Consider the following 16,966-nt stretch of genomic DNA (forward strand, 5'->3'; position numbering starts at 1 on the left):
CCATGCCGGCATTTAGATGTCTTTTAAATTTTTTCTGGTCTTCTATTGTTCTTATCCAGTCGTTTCTCTGAATTTTTCGTTTAGCGTATTGAGGTCTGTTTCTCAGCATTTCCTCGGTAATTTCTTCTTGTTGCATTTTTTGTTTGATTTCGCTTGTCCACTTTGTTAAAGCTGCAACTTGAAATGCATGTTTATCTTTCAAGATTTCCAGTCATGGGATTTTGTCCTCCGAGATAATTTTTCTATATAGGTCCATTTGTTTCCACAGTACAATGGATTGCATAGATTGGAGGGCAAGTTCATATCGAATTCTAGAGATTGGAAAAGATTTTGGTAGAGCAAGGGTTTTTCTCCAGAATATAGCTTCATATCTTGGCCATTTCAATAGATGTTGATTTATCAGAGATTCGCTCGCGTAAGTCAAAATTGGAATGACTTTCTGTTTATACAGTTGGGTTGTAGGTTTTACAGTGTATGCACCATATTTGCAGTGAAAGAAGCGGCCTTGTCTTGGCAACGATATTGCTTTTTCTTCGATATTTTCTTGCCATTCTTTTTCGTTCTTAGATGGGTTAATTATTACACCTAAATATTTTATGAATTTGGTTGCCACAATGTTTTTGTGTTCCAGGTAGAATTTTGGCAACCATTGCTTCTTAGAGTTTTCAGTTATGAGTTTCATCATTTTGGTTTTATCTGTGTTAATTTGTAAATCATTTTCCTTCATGAAAGTTTGCGTTTTGTTCAGTGTTATTTGTAGACCTTTAACCGTTTTGTCCATGATAATAATGTCATCAGCGAAAATTAAGGTTTGAATAGATTCGCTATTTATCTTCGGTGGATTCGCTATAGTGTGTTTAATTTTTCGTTCAAACTCATGGGTGAAAAGATTGTAGAGGCAAGCAGCTAAGGGACAACCCTGTTTTAGCCCATTCCATGTGAGAATTGGTGCTGTTGCCTTTCCGTCATTTGAAAGTCGAACTCTAATTGACGTATTCGAGTATAGCTGTTGTATTGGGTTCAGAATGGTCGATGGGCACCCCCAAGCAGCCAATTTGGACCAGAGAAGTTGTCGATTAACTGAATCGAAGGCCATTTTTAAATCTATAAAGATTGCGTATACCTGCTGTGCTTTTGTGAACGCTTCATATTTTATCATATTCAGCAACAGAAGATTAACGTTGGTACTTATTTTTGTGACAAAGCCGGTCTGTCTTTTTGCTTGTTTACCATGGTGTATAGCCCAAACAGTTAATTTTTTCTCAAGATAGCCTGCAAATAGTTTACCCAACAGATCTAATAAGGCTATCGGTCTGTAATTGGCTGGGTTTTTTCTATCTCCTGCCTTATAGATTGGTATTAAAATGGCTACTGACCATGTACGAGGAATCTCTTTCGTCTTTTCTATCAGATGTAAGAGATGTACGAAGAATTTGGCCCAGTGTTCTGGATTTGCTTTGAGGTTGCTGTTGGCCAGCCCATCAGGCCGGGGGCCCTAGATGAATTCAGACCCTTCATAGTGTTGGTAATATCATCTATGTCCCATTTTAGGGTCCAGGGGTCAGTGTCTTCTTGCAGAACTGATGTTGGTTCGAATACCGGTTTCTTATATAGGTTTTGGAAGTGTTTAACCCATATATGTGATTCCACTTCTTGAATCAAAGTTTGATTTTTCGATGTTATATTCATCAAGGACCACAACTGCCGCGTATTTTTTCCATTTAACGCTTTCAAAAGTTCTTCTGAATCATGTTGTTTCGTTATCATTTTGTATGATTTCATTATGTTGCAGAATTTTCGTTTTTCCTTTTTTATTTCAATTTGATAGTCTCCTTTATTTTCTTTATTTGTCGAAGTCGTTTGTAGTGTTTCTTTTTTTCTAGAAAGATTTGTAAATTGAAATAATGAGTATGCGACTATTTCACTCTTTGTTGATTTCTAGGTGTCGATTGTTGGTACTTCTCTAAGATCCAGCCATAATTTAGTTTAACTTGGTCCTCCAGCGATGTGTCTTCATATAGAGTAGTTAAGTCTCGTATTCGAAGCCGGTTCAACCCGTTGTTTATTTCAAGTTCAGGAAGATTCAAACAGTGATTGCTTGAAGGTTCAGCTGGCCAGGAAATAAAAATTTGACGATGATCACTATCTGGATTTGGGGAACTCGCAGTGGAAGTTGTGATTTTCCGAATACCTTCTGTTGTGAAGATATAATCAATTATTGTATTGGAGTTCTCCCGTGACCAGGTCGGCAATGGGATGCCTTTGTCATTCGTCGGTTGTGCGCTTAGGCAAATGTTGCGTAACGTTATTTCCTTAATCCATTTTCTCGCTCTAGATGACATTTCATTAAGTGCCAATTTGTTTCCTCCTTTATCAAAAAGATGGAAGTTGAAATCTCCTGCCAAGATGATTTCATTTGTACTATTACTGATGTTCAATAGGTCGATTTCATCACATATAGAATCGATGAATTTATTGTCAGACATAGCTGTAGGGTTCCAATATATGTTAAAGATCGATAAACAAGTATACTTTGCAGGGTAGGATGGATTGGATTTCTGTATTGACGGAATGCTGATGGATTGAAGTTGTGCCCACGGATGGATTATTTTACTTTCCATTATTCGACATGTAGGTTTAATTTTTGTTAATAAGAGCATTCCTGATGCTGGTCTCCCTTGTTGTGAAGATATGGCTGGATTCATGAATGAACTATAGCCATCACACACTACTTCCTCTTTCAGCCAGGTTTCTTGGAAACAGATGATATCGACTTGTTCAAGTATAGATGTCTCGTTTTCAAAAAGATGTTTATGTCCCCTTGTGTTCCAGGAACATAAGGTTGTGTGAGGTTTCAGTGAGTCTTTTCGTTGTTATAGATACGTTTTCTTTGTTCTCTCATTCACGTCTAAACTAGAGATGTTTCTTAAAGTTTCTCGCGATATTTTATTTTGGTCGTGTGGTCTTAGACATAAATCATTAAATTTTTTTCCACATTCTTGGATGTTGTTTTGTCCGGTTCGATTCTTGGTTATATTTTTGCTAAAAATTTCTAGTGTTCTTATTTTTTTTTCCGCCATCAAACGAGATACCATTATTTCTTCTGTTTGAAATCCCAAAGTCAATAAGTGATGTTTGTTGTCAATGACACATTGCATTGTGTCATAGTTGGAGAAATCAACATGGACTTCTTCCATATATTTCTTATTTGGAAATATAATTAACTCAATGTCTTCCGTTTTTATGTGGGACAATTGTGGGATTGCCTTTAACAGTTGTAGAGTGTTGGATCTATTTAAGATGACGGGATCTTCAGTACTAGATTTTTTCGGATATATGGCTAGTCGATATGCACACGAGGCATTTAACAGATTTTTGAAAATTGGTCTGAGCAGTTTAGGGGTTACATGAATTGTCGTGTTGCCATTGGTTTCCATGGCTCTTTCTGATTCATCAGCTGACCATATTTCTTCAATGGAAACTGCTGAATATGCCAAAGCAATGTTAATTTGGTGAACATTTTCGATGATCTCACTATGAGTGCAGTCAAAAAACGAATCTTCATATTCATCTATTACAATGTGGGATTCATCTTGAGAGTTTATGGAAATAGAATTATAGGCACTTACATCATCTTCTATAGAGGTAACTATCAGGTTAGTTGGATTTGGAGCTTTGATTCGTGTTTCCTGATTGATTACCTCTTTAGGTATACCTTGTGGTTCGGGCGTTGTCTGGTTGCCTTGTGCCGTAAGATTTAGAGCTCTATCTCTTTTTCCAGAGTTCAGAATAGTTTGTTGATTGATTACATCTATAAGTATATCTAGTGGTTCCGGCGTTGACTGATTGCCTTGTGATGTAAGATTTAGAGCTCTATCTACTTTTCCAGTGATCAGAATAGTTTGTGGAGGAGTAGTCTGGTTATTAACCAGAGAATTTCTATTGGTCTTTGTCTTTTCATTATTCGTTTTCTGAGCATTTAGTACCTTTCGCAGAAATGCACGTGACCCATGTTTTGTGATTTTTGTGTGCTTTGGTTTAATCGATGTATCCTGCCCCACTAATCCTCATTTTGAAAGATCAAAAATATCAAATGGGGTGCAAACGGATGGTTCAGTGATGTCTTGCCACGGAGAAGCTAGGGCTTGTGGAACTGGAACTGGATAGAGTTGATGATCGCATTGGGTTGTTTGATCTATTTTCCTCATATTCGGATTAGATTGATTTTCTGTCTGAGTTTGTTTAGTTATACCTTGTAAGTTCATTGTTGTTTGTGCAGATTTTTTTACTTTGTCATCCACCATTTTTTTGGTGATTGTTGAGAAAGTGTCCATTAGGTTTAGTTCATCAGCTCTATCAGCTCTCGCCACTTCTGCTAGTCTATTTTGCCATGTTCTTGACGATTCAGCTTCGTATTTTAGTCTTTCTTGAATGGAGCTTATTAGGGATTCAAACTGTGTTTGCTTGGTCAAGAGCATTGCTAACAATGTCGCTTGGTCTTTGATGGAATCAACCATCGCTTCTTCAATTTTTAGAAACGGTATCATAGCTGTTGATAACACTGCTACCAAAGTATTTTGTAGATCTAGCATCGTCGTAGGCAGTCTTTGTTGGTATTCTGGAGAATTACTTATATTATCATGGTTCGCACAGATGGAAGAATTTGTTTCGTCCAGGTTGCTTTTCAAAGGTTCCTTCACAGGCGCAGCGGTTCTAAACAAACCTATTGGGGTGGATGACTCAATTTTTCCGATTTGTTTTGGCGTAGACAGTCCACCAAAAACCTCATTTTTTTTTCCTTGTGAATCCATAATTGTGTCGATTTCTGTAGTGTCCAGTGAGAGACGAGCAATTCGTGCCATGAGTGGATTTGTGGAATCATCGTTTCTCATAGCAGTCGGCAGATGTGTTGCTTGCCATTGCTGTTTGGCTGCCCTCGCACGCTCTTGAAGAGGCGTTTGGTAGGAATCTACGAGTCTCGAATTATGTCCTAGCTTATCTGGAAGTGTAAAAGACTTAGTAGCATCACGTATAAGACATGCGTGATCAAGATGAGACAAGGAAGCTGTGGCAGAACATGTTGTTTTGGTGTCTAGTTTGTCATGAGCAAGGGTGTATGCTACAAGGTCAGCATTGACCAAGCAAGCCTGATCCACAAATTTCGCTTTGATTGTGTTATGTGTGTTTGGTGATTTTAAATTATTCGATATGGTTCCATCAAGGTCTCGTTTGGTGATTGTTTTTTGTGTAGGCACTAACGATTCCTCTCGTTTGCCCTGGAGCCTTGTACGGGGTTTGATGGGTTCCATATAGACTTCCGACTCCTATCGCCGATCCAGCCGCAAACAGCACAAAACAGCCTCGTCCTTTTCTCCACTGCGGGCTTCTCGCCGCAAGGGTGACGGAGTGCTGGTAATGAAGGCACTTCCTGTGGGCGTGTCTACCCCTATCTATGTTTTAACGACTAAGATTTTGCAAGCTTTTTTGAGAGAACTCTCTTGACATCAACACAGTGTCTAGCGCGAATGTGACAGGTCTCAAAACCGTAACTTCAAGACCAGTACATAATATTGCACATTTATATACTGCCATGACATGCTCTATGCATGTTACTTTGTGATTTCCTTTAGTTCCATATATTGGTACCTCCTCTGTAGCTGTGGAAGGTGGGGCACAGTGGCATGTTACAGTGGGAGCATTTCCACTAACTACTCCTGTGTCTGTCCACTAGCTCTCCTTTTTTCATTCATTGATTCATCTAGCCAACCAACCAAGCAATCTCGTCCTCTCACACACTCAACCACTCAAACAATTAACTCTTATCATCCAACCATCTGTCTATTCACACTCCCATATATTCAGTTACCCATCCACTCATCCACTAATTCATCTGTTAATTAATTCACCCATTCATCCAGTCGGGTTTAAACTCATCCATTTACCATTCTGCCACACTCCATTCACCCACTCCTGCAGTTACTCACCACTCAATATGATCAACTATTTACTCACTTGCTCAGCCATTCCCACACCCATACATTCATTCATCCACTCACTTTTCTGCTTACCACTAGTGTGCCAACTCATTGATCCTGTAATGACTCCGTGTTTTAAGGGTCTGAAAACTGTTATATCAAGATTATTTGGCCAACAACTCCTATGGTCCTTCATCATTGACTTTGGTGGCTGGGGCTGACATAATTGTCCAAAACCTCTGGAGAGCATAAGGTTGCAGACCAATGTGCAATTTGTATGACTCTTGGTCCATCTGCTGGCGATGTGGCAACTATACCTCAGGCAGACCCACACAGAACATCTCTCTTTCAGAGATCTTGCTGTCAAACTACATTGCATAATTAACACTGCTGAGTTCTACAGCACCCACTCCAAGATGGCCAACCGACTGAGCCTCGATGTAGTGTGGACATACTGTAACATGGTGTATTTCCACTTCTAGGCACTTAGAATGCCTGAAGTTCAGCGTGAGTGTCAGGGAGAAGAAACTGTGGGGACACGCATCATAACAATATAGGTACTGCTTTGGCCCTCGCTTGCATGCCTTAGACACACCATGTGTTCCCCCTTCCATCAGTCATAAATATATTCCATACATACATTATAAAAACTGTGGTATCAGAAGAGGTGTGCATGTGATGGAAAGGTCCTATATATTGATGATAGTTGTGTGCCTGCGTATATGTGCAACGATATGCGTATATGTGCAACGATACAACATGGGTGTAATGTGAATTTCTATATGCCAAGCATGAGTGATGGGCTATAATTAGAAACTGTTTACCTTTAAATAGAGAAGATGTCTCTGTACTTATATATGGTTCATTTTTGCCTCTGTGATACAAGGTGTTGTACTTTCTTGCCCTGTTGCAAATTGCTGCTTCTAATCTGTCTTTTTGATTCCTTTGCTTCCATCCTGATCTTTTTGTTGTTGTCTTGTTCTTATTGCAGTAAAGCCAACATTCATTGATGTGGATATATACGTGAACAGCATTGGTCCGGTTTCCGTCATCCAAATGGTGAGTGCCCGCCGTCAGCTCAAGCTGGAGGCCGAGCAGTGCATTTCTTAGTTTGGCATTTTATTCGAAACCTGGGAGAGCGGTCATTGAATGTTGCCAAGGTTGGAATGGAGTTGTGTCTATATTGTGAATGGGTGCCAATCCGAGGGAACCAGTTGCACGGCATGGCAAGATTCTTACGTTTATTGCCAATTTGCGGCAAACATTCTGATTATTAATATGTGCAGCACAACACCGTCTAAGCAGAGCTTATCTGAAGGTTATTGCTCAGTGTTTTTTTGTGGGGGGGGGTCGGCAAATTTGGGCGCTTTAAAACACAATTTACTTGATATATAAGCCCCTTACAAATGCACAATAAATAAATAAATACATGTTGGATTGTTCCTTACGTGAGATGCAGTGATAGTGTTTAAGATGTTGGAATGCAATTGCTGAATACAACTCTGCGTTTAAAAGTATGGCCCTGGACGAAATGTGTGCAATAGGACTATTTCCCACCCACGATTCATAGAAAGTTCACATTCCCATATGAATATAGCTAACACGTGCAGAGTGCTCGTGGCCATTTCAGGCAGAAGGCACTCCATGGTGATAGCAGATGAGCATGCTGGATTGTCAGTATGAGCAGAATACATGTCTTTAATTGTACTCTGAGGTATAGTTGGGTTTGTGCAGAGGCATTGTGAGTATGACGAGCTGACCCCTATTGGGTTCCTATTTTAAAAGCCAATATCCCTTGAACGTCTTTCCTTCATGTTTGTTCTATTTTGTTTGAACCGCTCTTTTTAAGTGCCGAGGGCGTGTAGGTCTCGGTCCTGAATTCACACAGGAAATCAATGCAGGCTCGGCTCCGCCCTCTCCCGGCGTTTGGTTTGTGAGTGTGTTGTCAATGAGGGCTGCGTTGTACCAATACATGCTACTTGTTCCCTGGAGTTTTTCGAAATTGTCAATGCATCCTTTTCCATGACTTTGTAACAGGAACAGCCACTGCGTTGTTCTCGGAGACTAAAATGGTGGTTTCAACCAATCTCTTGTGGCTAAGCAAGATTACATGCGGTTTCCATGACAGTATCACCTGATATTGCAACGTGTTGGTTTAGACGAGTTTCTGCAAATAAACATACGCTACAATCTATCCCGCCCCGTGTTGCTGTAGGTTATAAGGATTGCTGTTTAACGATGTCTTTTTTTTCCGCTCCTGCAATGTGGACATTAAATCAACAGTGCGTGTTCTACCAGCCTGTATATTGCCCACTGATCGCCTGGAAAAGCGTTGGCACTTGAGTTGGTTTCAAGGAACATAGCTACTGAAAAATAAAATCATATTGACTGAAACATAGATTAAAAATTGTAGTAAGAGTAGCATTTGTCACTGTCAAATGAGAAGGGTTCCCTGGAGCGCCCTCTTCTTTGAACCTTGTTCCCTGGGTCAAAAGTTGACCTCATTTAACCTTCCGTTCTTGCCTCTTCTGTGATTTCCATAATCGTGCTTGGACTTGAGGTAACATTGCATTTTTTGCTTCAAGGCTCCATCGATCGATGGATGCCCTGCGCCCCTTTCAGATATGATGGAATTATATGAACATTGTATGTTGGGTTTAAAATAGAACCGAACACAATGGACAGATACTGGTAACTTTAGGAACCAACAATTCGCCGACCAAATGTCACCAATTCTTAGTACATTTTTTAAAAAAGTGACCACTTTGTTAGCAATAAATAACGTTGTGAAAATGTTTGTGCATACTCCAAAAGTGTGGCACCCACAATCTAAGTGTGTATGCTTCTAGGGGTGATGTGCACCTCACAATGTTCTTAAATTGAAAGAAATGGAGTAAGACAATGATAAAAGGGGTTTTGCATCTTGAACTGTCTGAAAAATTATATGGAGGCCTTTCCGTAAATGTGGCTTACAGCCGTGGTGTAGTTTTTTGAGATTTCTTGCTGGGGCCCATTTTGTCATGTCTTCCTCCTACCCCATCTGCTCAGTGTGACATTCACATGCATCTTAATCCTCATCGCATTTTCATGCATGGTGTCCATGGCGATTCATGTAAATACCGTCCATCATACACTCAGTATTGACTATGTGATTGGGCCAAAGGATCATGGAAAGTCCGCCTGGATTCTCATGCTGGATTTACATCCAGTGACAGAAACAATCAGAATAACACGCATGGGACTCTGGACATTCCAGAGTAAGACGAAGCATTCCTCGTTGTTATTTACACGTTATTTCATTTTCCCGATACCGTTCTGGCACTGTTCAGCCGTCGTTCTGGTGGTGGTGCTGACCCTAGGGCCTCATTACACGGATGGCCATAAGGGATTACTGGCATCGGTAAGGGCACCGGTGCTGGTAATCCCTTAGCGCCATACTACGAGGTCCCTCTGCGGGTCCCGTCCTTAATGTGTGGCCAGACCACAGGTTGAGGAAGGGAACCGCTGAGGGACTTCAGGGAAAATAACGGTACCGCTAATAGCGGTACCATTATTTGCTCCTTCCCCATTCCCATTGAGCCCTATGGGCGCTCAAATGGGAATGGGGAAGGGCCTTGGTGAATGGGGAATTACCACCCCGCCAACCTTGGAATGGGGCGGTAATTCCCCCATTCACCAAGGCAGACTCGGTAAAATACCGGCGGCAACCATGGCGCTAATAGCGCCATGGTTACCGCCGTCTGTGTAATGAGGCCCCTAGTATGTTCGCAAGGCAAGACCTATGGAGCTCCTTATTTCTTTTTCTCTATACCGTTTTCACGTGCCTACCAGAGACTATATAGGGCAAGTGAATGCACACTGTACAGCATAGCTGAAGCAGCCAGGGGTGGACTGACCTGCAGGGAATTCTGCCGATTTTCGGTGTGCCTCGACACCAAGAGTCTCTTTTGTGTGAGTACGCTGGTTTTCTGATACTCTTACACTCTCTCCCATACATGACCACCCCCTCCAGTGCATCTCTACTTTTCTGCTAGGCCATTTTAAATTAAACATTACCCTTTGAATCCTGTGCATGCGGCACATGTGCTTTTAATTCCCAGATCTCCTGAGTACTGACACTAGATCAGCGCTGGTCAATGGGCCAGCTCTTGCCGGATCCGAGATCCGCCATCAGATGTCTCCCAGGATCTCAGACCTGGCCTGCCTCAGTGTCGGAATCAAAATAATATTATACCTCCTATTGCATTGTTTGAATGTGTGTTGGCCTACGCCAAGTTGTCTAAAACATTGTGTAAATATATTCCGCGGCAAGGTCTTGACCTTAATGTACTGTGTAAATCGCCATCTTGGATTTAGCCGCCATTTTAGGTTCTCTTGTAATGTGCAAGTCACCCTGAACATCAAAATGGAGGCCGAATGACATTTCGAGTGAGGTTCTGGCCGTTGTGACCTCCGCACACATGATTAAGTAATATGCCTGCAGGCCACTTGTTGGGGTCGCGAACTGAGACCTTGTCCTATCCCTGACCTATGTGTAAATGAACAACTGTATCAGCGGAACTGATCAAAATGCATACATTATGGGATTGACCTGGCAAGGAACCCTAGGCCTGGTCCTAAGAATGGTTAACCCGCGAGGGGGTTGGCCAGAGCAGGATAAAGAGTATAAAAACATGAGTATCCCAATGTACGGTCTCTCACACTAACGCAGTGAACTGTCGTTGAAGTTCGTTCTGTTACTCTGAGAGCCGAATAGCTATCCGTTTGTCAATTGACTTTTTGGAAACTGTTGCAGCTTTTAAAGAAAGCACTTTGTATGTTCTTTGTAACCTGTGTTGGTGTGTTTCCTTTGGGCTTCCCGGCCTCATATCAATTTCTTTGTTTTCACAGTTGGCGCCCGAACAGGGACCCTCAAGATTGATGCCAGATCATTGAAGGTTGACGCAGACTATCGAACCAGGATCGGACGGTGTGATTCTGCTGGCCCGACCGATCGAGACGCGATACCTCGGCAGCGCTGCATGATCCGATCCCTGGACGATAGTCATGTGGTCTGACACGGCATCTTGACGAGGGTCCAATTTTTGAGGCGGGCAGATTTGCCGAAACCACCAAACACAAGGTAAAATTCGTTAGGTAAGTTCTTTGATAAACCGTACGGTCCTCCTTAGGTTTGGTCAGGTGCAGTCGTGACCCAGCTCTTAATTTAACCCTGACAATTTGAATTTGGCGTATTGTATCTGCAGACACAATTATTGACCAGGTAACACCAATTTTTTGTGAAATGCCTGTGAAATTGTCTAGCTGCTTTAGGGCTCTGTTCCGCAGCGATCGACAATCCTTGGAATTTAGCCGCCCGGCACCACAGGAGGGGTCGCCGGCGTGTACTATGTACTGTAAGTATGGCATTGGAAGTATAGTATTTAATGATATTTGGCACAGACAGACCAGACATGCCTCCGAATTTCAGTGGCCAATCAACGGTAGTTTTGAGATCCCCCGTATTGAATACTTAGAATCGATCTTGTTAAAGAAGAAGGCTAGACCTGCAGCCTTTGATGTTTTACATAATTGGAAAAATTACAGCAGCTTAAAAGTAGGGATAAACATGCACGTCGTCATAAAACAAATGCCGAAAAAGCATTATTATATGATAAAGAAAAGCGTTCAGAATCAGTTAAAAATATGGATAGAGCTTTTTCACTCGGGATCCAGAAAATTTACCCCTCTAAAGATTTCCATGTTTCTGAGGAATTTATCGAGAAGTTATTAAACGAACGCAGGCCTGATGCCTCAGCGCCACCTCCGTATGCTCCCATTTTGGGTGCTCTGCCCATTCCTGCTGTTGTTCCTGCTGTTATTCCTGTTCCCCCTGTACAACCTATTGTTTCTAGTCCTCTGGTTGTTGTTCCTCTACCTATCGCACCACCCCTTCCTTCTACACCGATAGTTGCAACTTTATTAAATTTACCTACACCTCCGCTCCCGAGTGGCCCCGTATTGACTGAAGTCGATCCAGGTGCAGGATCAAAGATTGTCACTCGTAGTACTGTTTCTGCAGGTAAGAAACAGGAATTGTTTGCATGGGCTAAGCATTGCATGGAGAAAGGTGATCAAGTTAATGTTTTTTCCACATTATCTAATTTGAATAGTTTTCCCGAGAAAAATGGTTTTATCGAAGGTTTGGGGACTCATTTGTGTGTGATGTGGGGTAGATTACAAAATTCAGATCTTCCGCAAGGAGTGAGAGATCTGAATGCTTTGGCACTTTCGACGGACACAGAGCAGAAAGTATATGGGCATGTTGAAAAATTGTTTGAGTTTAGGAAAGACTTTGAAAAGTCACGAGATGAGGACGACGAAGAAGATAGAATATATGTACAGAAACGGTTCCTTCCGTGCCGTAGATCGGCACCTGAGGAAGTACGAATTTGTACTAAAGATGCGGTTCGATGGATCTCGGATTCATCGATTCCGCCAGATGAAGTATATGACACGTATAGTCAGTATACAGTAGAAATGCAAAGAAAGGTCATTCAGGTGATGGTACTGCACCTGCAAGAAGAATGTGTAAGAAAGAGGGTTAGTTGCCCCATAGAATTATTGGGGATTTGTAAAAGGGCTTTTTCGCCCGATACTTCTACAGCTGACTTAGCGCTCGACCTGGCCCTGTTGCTTAGTAAGCGGCAGGAGGTACCTATATCTCAGTTGCCTATGAGAGAGGTTCCTCCGACCTTTGTCCCAAAAGTTGAGATCCCCGCCAACGCTGGGACTGGTGCCCCCGCTGTGGATATCCCTGCACATTATGTATCGCAATTTGTTCACGTCCCGTTTTCACGACAGGAAGTGAACACAATTAGACAATCAGTTCCCGATATCAGGAAAAACCCAACGGGGTTTTACAAAGAAATAGAGTCCGTTTTGCAGTCCTCTGTGTTCACCTTGAGTGATATTGACTTGTTATTCCCTGTACTCCTACCCGTAGATGTATGGAAACAGGTTCGGACAATAGACGATGTGCCGGGGTTGGGAGATACGTGGGCTAATATGATTAGAATTGATGGGGAAAGACCGGCTGGTGAGAAACCACCACAGGTAATACTTACTTTGCCTGATAGAATTGTCGCAAAACTGAAAACTATAATTCCAGAGAAAAGAATTATTTGGGACAAGCTTACGGCCTGTGTCCAAGGAAAAACTGAAGGCGCCACCGAATTTTTTAATAGATTCGAGCAGGTATTTTCTGACTTCAGTGGACAGGATTTAGGTACAGAGTCGGGGAAAAGGTTGTTCGTGGACAAATTTGTACGTGGATTGTTACCTGACATCCAGTCACAGATTATGTCCTCTGAGAGCGCTTGGCAGGCAAAATCTCAATCTGAGGTATTGCACATGGCTCAGTATTATGAGAACCGTGTTAATAATGAAAAGGAAAAAATTGAAAAGAGGAAAGGAGATTTGAAAACCAAAGTATTATTACAGCAAATTGTTAGAAACCCCAGAGGAGGCACGACACAGACTAGAGGTCAGTATGTCCCAAAAGGAAATGCTCCTTTGGGTCCTGCGAATATTAATCAATGTGCTTATTGCCGCCAGGAAGGTCATTGGCGAGCACAGTGCCCTGTCCTTCGCCAGAGGTCAAACAGTGCGTTTGGGGGTATGGGTAGACGACCTAGGGGCCGCCCTGGAGCAGGGGGCCCTGATAGAGGTCAGCTTTTACAAGATCCTCAGCAACCTTTTTCACGGGAAAATCAGACCTCGAGTGTGGACTCGAGGAACATATTTGATCACCCTTCTGCTGCCTACCTTTCTGAAGAGCTTCCTTTTGACGAGGCTCTATTTCATTAGGATTGCCCGAAGCAGGGTTTGGAACCTTCACCTATTCCCGTTAATCAGAAAGGTTCCTACGTTGAACTATTAGTAGGGAATAGGAAACACCAGTTTTTGATTGACACTGGAGCGCAGAAGTGCTCCATTGATCATTCTCAGGTTCCAAACATCCCACTGTCAGGGCAAACAAATGTCTCCGTAGGGTTTTCTGGTATACCAACCGCCTGTCCAGTTTCTGCACCGGTATCTGTTTTTTTGGGTCCCTTTACAGACCATTGCCCTTTTCTTCTCACTTCAAACTGTGGAGAGAATTTGCTGGGGTTGAATTTGTTAAAGAAATTGAACGCAGTAATTCATTGTTCTTCTGATGGAGTATGGCTGACGGTTTCACCACAGCAACTTCCTAATTCTCAGTTTTTGATTCAACCTTTACCTCCTGAGTTTAGCATTGTCCCGGAATGTTTGTGGGCGGTGGACGACAATGATGTCGGGGTGTTACAGATTGAGCCCGTTAAAATAGTCCTGAAACATGGAGTGAAACTGCCACGCATTCCGCAGTATAAAATATCAGCTGAGGGCGAACGTGCTTTGAAATGCATTGTCTCCGATTTTGTGCATCGTGGGGTGATCGAAGAGATTACAGGTAGTTTGTGTAACAGTCCGATCTTGCCTGTATATAAGAAAGGTGACAATGCAATTCCATACCGGTTCATAATTGATCTTCGTGCTATTAACAGAGTGGTCGCCCCACAATTTCCAATTGTGCCCGATGTCACGACGATATTAACAATGATCCCTGCTACGGCTACGCACTTTAGCGTTGTGGATTTAAAAAACACTTTCTTTAGTATTCCTATACATGAAGAAAGCAGATATCTGTTTGCGTTCACAGTGGGGGGACGCTCATTTACATTTACAAGGGCACCTCAAGGGTATACTGAAAGTCCCAGCATTTATAGTAGAGCTTTGAAAGAGCAGCTCGACACCCTTGAATTGCCACCTACTTGCACGCTGCTTCAATATGTTGACGATTTGCTTTTGGCTGCAGACTATGAGAGTGCTTGTAAAGAAGGCACTGTACTGTTGCTTGATCATCTAGCTAAAAATGGTCACAAAGCTTCGCTTAAAAAATTTCAATATTGTTGTCAGGAGGTCGCCTATTTAGGCTACCTCCTGTCAAAGGAGGGGAGAAGATTGACACCTGAAAGAATAAAACACATTTCTGGCATGTCTGTTATAAATACACAGAAGGAAGTCAGAGCCTTAATAGGTATGGCTTCTTACCGTAGGTTGTGGATCCCAAACTTTTCACTAGTGATAAAACCGATGTTGGCTTTGACGAAGAAGGGCATTTCTCTGCCACTGCCATGGGAATCGGAACATCAACGATCATTTGAGCTTCTCAAAACCACGCTATGTTCTGCACCGGTTCTGGGTACTCCAAATTATGACAAGGCCTTTGTGTTGTTTGTGCATGAATGTGCTTTGGCTGTGTTAACACAGGAACACGGAGGGAAGAATAGGCCGTGCGGCTACTACTCCTCCGCCCTTGATCCTGTCGCATGCGCTTTGCCAAGATGTTTGCGCGCTGTCGCTGCTGCTGCCGCGTCTGTAAAACAGAGTGAGAAAATGGTCCTAGGCCATGATTTGATTTTGATGGTACCTCACTCTGTTGATATTCTATTGAATAAAACCCAAACGCAACACCTCACCTCTGCGCGGTTAACAAGGTATGAACTAATTCTGTTTGCCCCTCACATCCAAATTAAGAGGTGTTGTGTTCTTAATCCGGCTGAACTCTTACCTTTCCCGCAAAACACTGTTTGCGGTGACGAAGAAGTACATGACTGCCTGTATACCACTGAACAAGAAACGAAGGGCAGGATAGATCTCATAGATACTCCTTTGGAGAATGCAGAAGGGGAGCTATTTTGCGATGGCTCCTGCTTCAAACTTTCGGATGGTACATCTACAGCTGCTTATGCAGTTACTACCTTAAGAAAATGTTTGAAACTAAGAGAATTTCGCATAACTCCGCACAGGCCGCAGAGATTATAGCGTTGACCCGAGCTTGTGAACTCTCCCAAGGGCGTATAGTAAATATATATACTGATAGCCAGTACGCATTTTGGGTGGCTCACAACTTTGGAAGGCTCTGGTCAGAAAGAGGGTTCCTGACCTCACATGGGACCACGATCCAGCATGGCCCCTTGATAGTGCAATTACTCTTGGCACTCTCACTCCCTAAACAGTTAGCGATCATGAAATGTGCAGCACATCGCAAGGTCATAGATGATGTGGGCAAAGGGAACGCTTTTGCAGACTTGATAGCCAGACAAACGGCCACAGACCTTAGCACGGACATGTATACTTCGAGGGAAATGAGAGATGCTTACATAATCGATGAAGGTATTGGGTCTGTGCGAGATATTCAAACTGATGCCACAATAGAAGAATCTAAAAGGTGGGCTGAAGGAATAGGGAAACTGGATGATGAAGGGTGTTGGGTGGATACATCCGAAGGGAAATGGTTGCTCCCTGATTCATATGTATTGGCAATGGCTACGATGGCACACGGTCCTACGCATGTGTGTGCCCAGCAGATCAAGAAAATGTTAAAACAAGTTTGGGTAAATGACAAGATTCTGGAAACTGCGAAGAGGCACGTCCAGAACTGTATGATCTGCCTACAGCACAATGTGGGTAAGGGGACAGTGACTCCAAGGGGAAGCTTTGGGCCCCCTTCTGTTCCCTTCAAGGTCATTCACTTTGATTTTATTGAGATGGAACGATGTAATAATCTAAAATATGTTCTTGTAATTATTTGTGCCTTCCGTAAATGGGTCGAGGCTTTCCCCGTTAAAGATGCTACCGCCATGACCACTGCAAAGATTATGGTAAAATAATTCTTTCCTCGATTTGGGCTCCCGAGGATAATTTGGTCGGATAATGGTCCTCACTTTATTGCAGCAGTAATTTTGCAGATATGCACCGCCCTATGTATTGAGAAACGATTTCACTCAGCTAGACATCCTCAAAGCGCTGGGTTGGTGGAAAGACACAACGGTATTTTAAAGAATAAGCTTGCAAAAACATGTGCTGATACCAAACTAAAATGGCCAGATGCCTTACCTATCGTGTTATTAGCTATGCGTACCACA

General features: G+C 42.5%; 1 protein-coding gene across 1 annotated transcript in view; it reads left to right on the forward strand.

Moving 5' to 3' along the window:
* The window catches only part of LOC138481142 (gamma-aminobutyric acid receptor subunit gamma-4), a 2,457,252-nt gene that overhangs the window by 471,070 nt on the left and 1,969,216 nt on the right, over positions 1-16,966 (forward strand). Inside the window, exon 3 of the mRNA XM_069613069.1 lies at positions 6,967-7,034. Within this exon, the coding sequence (XP_069469170.1) occupies positions 6,967-7,034 (68 nt within the window). The remainder of the gene's footprint in view (positions 1-6,966; positions 7,035-16,966) is intronic.

Source organism: Ambystoma mexicanum, chromosome 5p (genome assembly GCF_040938575.1).
Source record: "Ambystoma mexicanum isolate Mex_15411 chromosome 5p, UKY_AmexF1_1, whole genome shotgun sequence".
Lineage (NCBI taxonomy): Eukaryota > Metazoa > Chordata > Amphibia > Caudata > Ambystomatidae > Ambystoma > Ambystoma mexicanum.